Consider the following 3,925-nt stretch of genomic DNA (forward strand, 5'->3'; position numbering starts at 1 on the left):
CAGCAGTGCCCGGATTGCTCCTAAGGGGAAGGCCTTTGATTTTCCCAGCCCAGTGCCCTGCCTGAGTTGTGCCCGGTACCCAAGGCCTGTCCCTGCGCGCCACTGCAGGCCCCCGCCGCTCGCCCTGGTCGCTGTGCAACGCAGGTCCTGGGGAGGTGACTTGTGAAGGGTCGCCGAGTTCAGCCAAGGTGTTGTTTCCTTTTCTTTCAGATTTACTCGTGTTTACGTGTGTATCCAAAGCAAGAGTTGTTCTTTTCGCCTCTTCCTATCAGCGTTTGTGAGAAAACTGAGAAGATGGTGAATGTTCTGAAGGGTGTGCTGGTTGAATGGTTAGTAACAGCATTTACTGCTTCTCGTTGTGTCAAAGTCTATTTATTTCTTTAGAGCTGGAAATATTCTATGTAACTTAAGAATCTAGACCCAAAAAAAGGAGTTGTGCTGAGCAGGGGTGATGCTGAGTAAGCAGACATGAGAAAAGTGTGACCTTTGGGGGAAGAAGGAGAGGCAGTTAGTTGTAGGTAATCCTAATTCGAAACTTTTTTTTTCCTAAAATACTGTTTTCCATTTGTGCTTAACCATTAGATGTACCCTTTTGTTCATTATATTGCTTACAAATAATGTTTGGGGGGTTTTGTTGCTGTTTATGAGCAGTGTGTTTCTGTACTGGCTCTAGAGGGAGGTGGGATAATTTTTATCCTTTCTTTCCTGTCTTTTTTCATCAACTCCAGTTCAGATTCCAACAAGGCTGACATGGGGCTCTGTAGACCATACTCAAAAAGAAATATGCTTTGAGTTTGTGAAAGTAAGCTTTCGATGTACATGCAGTAAACATGTTTTCATACATTCTGAAGTCACAAGACTAAGAATTGGATAACTGGTTACCTTCAAAGTAGAAAGAAGCATAAGTCAGGATTTGTGGGGTCATTGTATAGCATTATATAACATATAAGATTTCTGCTGCACATTTGCAACTGCACAAAAGCAGAAGAACCTTGAACCTCTTGTGATCTGCCTGCATATAGCTGTGATCTTGCAGCAGCTATCTTCTGAGCTGACTTCACCTTAGCCCGCTGAAGTCTGGATGTCTAATGGCTATGTGTAAGCAGTTCAGAACTCTGCTATAAGAAAAAGCTTGTCTTCTCAAGTTTAGCTTCATGTTAGTACATTAATAAACCTTCTGAAGCACAAAAAATTGCCTACCTACAGTTGCCTATGTAAAGATGCCCAGAGTAGAATTCTTGATTGACAAGGCAAGAAGTTCTAAAGTCTCAAGATGTTATCAAAATGTTTTATTTTGTACCTTATGTGTTTATTTTACACATACCTGAAGATGTGTGTTTTTATTCAGCTCCATGGCCATGTACCACTTAGTATTAGCATGGAACTTAATCATTCTGTCTGATAATAAATCAAATCTATAGCATTTGATATGCTTTCAGATGTTTTCAACAGCTCCCTGGGAAATTGACCTTTGGGTTGGTTTTGTTTGTTTGTTTTTCTCTCCACCTTTGCATAAGGGTAGCCGATGATTTGGCTCAAAATTTCATCCAGGGAGAAGATGCAGAATTACTATAAACGTGTCCCCTTCTTTACACTTCAGACACAAGTTTTTTACAACCCAGTTTTCTGAGGATATTTAAGATACCAAATAGACAGGCAGTGAAAAGAAAAACCCACTTTTGAATGTGTAAATCATGAAAATAAAATAGTGAAATGTTGTGCAGGTCTTTTTTTCCATGTTGGTGCTTTTCTGAAGGCACCATATCAAGGATTATAATCTTCAAGTACTGTAATGAGATCAGTGTTTCTGCTGTGACATAGACCTGCTGGCACCGATTACAGTTCTGTACGGTGATTGTGTGAAAACCAGTCTCTGGATACTGCCTAGCTAGGACATACCAGCTAGGACAAAAACTAGTACTACAAATGTGAGTCACTGAAGTACAGCAGAATGAAACAAGCAAAAAATAAACCTCCTTGCATGCATCCAAAGGGGCATGTAGAAGAATGCTGAGAATCACATACTTCTGGTATCTGATTTTTCTCAATTCTTTAGTTTCTCATCTTAACTACCAGAGTACCTAAATGACTCTTCTAAAGCACATATAGCTTCCCAACTTTCCCATTCTCCTTTCCTCAGAATTATTTTGTACTTTGAAAACTCATCTTACTCTAGTCATACTTCTGCAGGTTTGAGGCTTACGTTAAAGGTTGGGTTTTGAGTTGCTGGGTAGAGGGCAAGGGAAAGGTTTGGTCTTACAGTGCATGTGTTTGCACCATATATACTTTTAGGTAAGGGAGAATTGGTCCTTCTATTAGGTTTAAAAGAAAAGATTTGAAGAGGAGTTCTTTGAAGATTTTAATGTTATTAAGAATGCTTCTTAAGAACTACTGTGTTGCCAAAACAACTATGTTCCTAATTTTGAAGTGTCTGGAGTTTACTTGATTCCAGTTTCTTGTATTTCTTGCACATATTCTTCACCAGTTATTGCAATCAAATATGAAGTTTTACCAAAGAACATGCTTTTCCTGTTTTGTAAAAAAGAGTATCAAAATGATACTGCCTGAATGCTTCAGAATTTCAGTGGATCAAGAAACCACTCTACCTAGCTTCTTAGTATAATGGGGCTGTCCAGTTACCTCTAAAATCCATGCTTCCAAAATGTTTTCTTCTAAACTCGTAAATTTAACTTAGAAGGTAACATCATAAAAAAGAAGAAACTTTGGTCACTGTGATAAGTGATACATACATTACTATTTTGGTAATGTTTGGTCACTGTGATAAGTGATACATACATTACTATTTTTTCTCTATGCTGTACCACTTTGAGTGAGATCAGTGTTCACCTGGGTTTCATTTGTTCTTAAACAAAAATATGCTTTAAGAAAACATGGTTTTATGGTTCTATTACTGAAGATAATGCAAGTTCAAACTTGCCTTATTATGTGTTGGTTTGGTTTGTTGGTTTAAGCTACTTTAACATCAGCCTAGGGACGCTGTCTGTTAATCAAGCAGCCAGTTCTTCTCATTTGACTTTATCTGTTTATCTCTAAAGTAACCACGCGATTAAGTAATTACTATCGTGAAACAACTTTTCCAAAGGCTTCATAAACTTTAAATTGTAAGCAAATCTTGAAATTAATATTAATTTCACAACAAACTTTGGCAGTGTCTTTGAACCGTGGCTTTTCTTTTGGTTTTGAGCTCTGTCTTACTACAATGAGGTGGGATCTGACTTGTGTTTGTCTCTACAGCGACCCAGCAATGAAGCAGTTTCTGCTCTACTTGGATGAGTCAAATGCATTGGGAAAGAAGTTCATCATACAGGACCTGGATGAAACTCATGTCTTTGTATTAGCTGAATTGGTTAACTTCCTCCAGGAGAGAGTGGGCGAGTTAATGGACCAGAACTCTTTTCCTATTACTCAGAAGTAGAAAGACTAGAGAAATGAGATTACTGCAAGTTTTCAAATAGCGGATTTCAATGGCTTGGATTGTTACTGTTTTAATAAATGCACTGTGCTTACTAAGTTCCACATGGGAACTCGGGAAAATAGATCATTTTCATAGACATACTCTTGAATTGTATTTTATTTCTCATTTTGAAAAAACCATAGCATCTTTATTAAAATCCTTAAAGTGATACACTTGAGAACTTGCTTGGAGAATTTTTGATGCATGCTCCCTGTTTTTTCCATTAAGATTTTTATCTTGCAAGGTGGTATGACCCAAAAATTAGAGTAGTATTTCTGTACTGGAATGCTGTATGAACTCCCCTGACATGTTACATTCCTGTGGAATTGATAAAATTTGCTTATAGTGTGACTGAAATACTTTAACAGACGTTCTTTAAATTATACTCTATTCTTGATGGAACATCTCCATAAGTTGAAGGCGTAATCAGATACTGCTTTAACTTAGTAG

At 37.8% G+C, this 3,925-nt stretch overlaps 1 protein-coding gene across 1 annotated transcript; it reads left to right on the plus strand.

The window, feature by feature from the left end:
- Nucleotides 1-232: 232 nt before the first annotated feature.
- Nucleotides 233-3,640, plus strand: GTF2H5 (general transcription factor IIH, polypeptide 5). Its single transcript, XM_010014977.1, has 2 exons — nt 233-329; nt 3,256-3,640. The coding sequence occupies exons 1-2, from the start codon at nt 295-297 to the stop codon at nt 3,434-3,436; spliced, it is 216 nt and encodes a 71-aa protein (XP_010013279.1). The 5' UTR covers nt 233-294; the 3' UTR covers nt 3,437-3,640.
- The last annotated feature ends 285 nt before the right edge of the window (nt 3,641-3,925 follow it).

This window comes from Nestor notabilis, unplaced genomic scaffold, assembly GCF_000696875.1.
Source record: "Nestor notabilis isolate BGI_N333 unplaced genomic scaffold, ASM69687v1 scaffold34465, whole genome shotgun sequence".
In the NCBI taxonomy this organism is placed as follows: Eukaryota; Metazoa; Chordata; class Aves; order Psittaciformes; family Psittacidae; genus Nestor; species Nestor notabilis.

Coding starts and splice junctions, on each gene's coding strand:
- GTF2H5 (XM_010014977.1), top strand. CDS start 295: ATGGTGAATGTTCTGAAGGGTGTGCTGGTTGAATG. Junction 330..3,255: donor AAGGGTGTGCTGGTTGAATG/GTTAGTAACAGC, acceptor TTGTCTCTACAG/CGACCCAGCAATGAAGCAGT.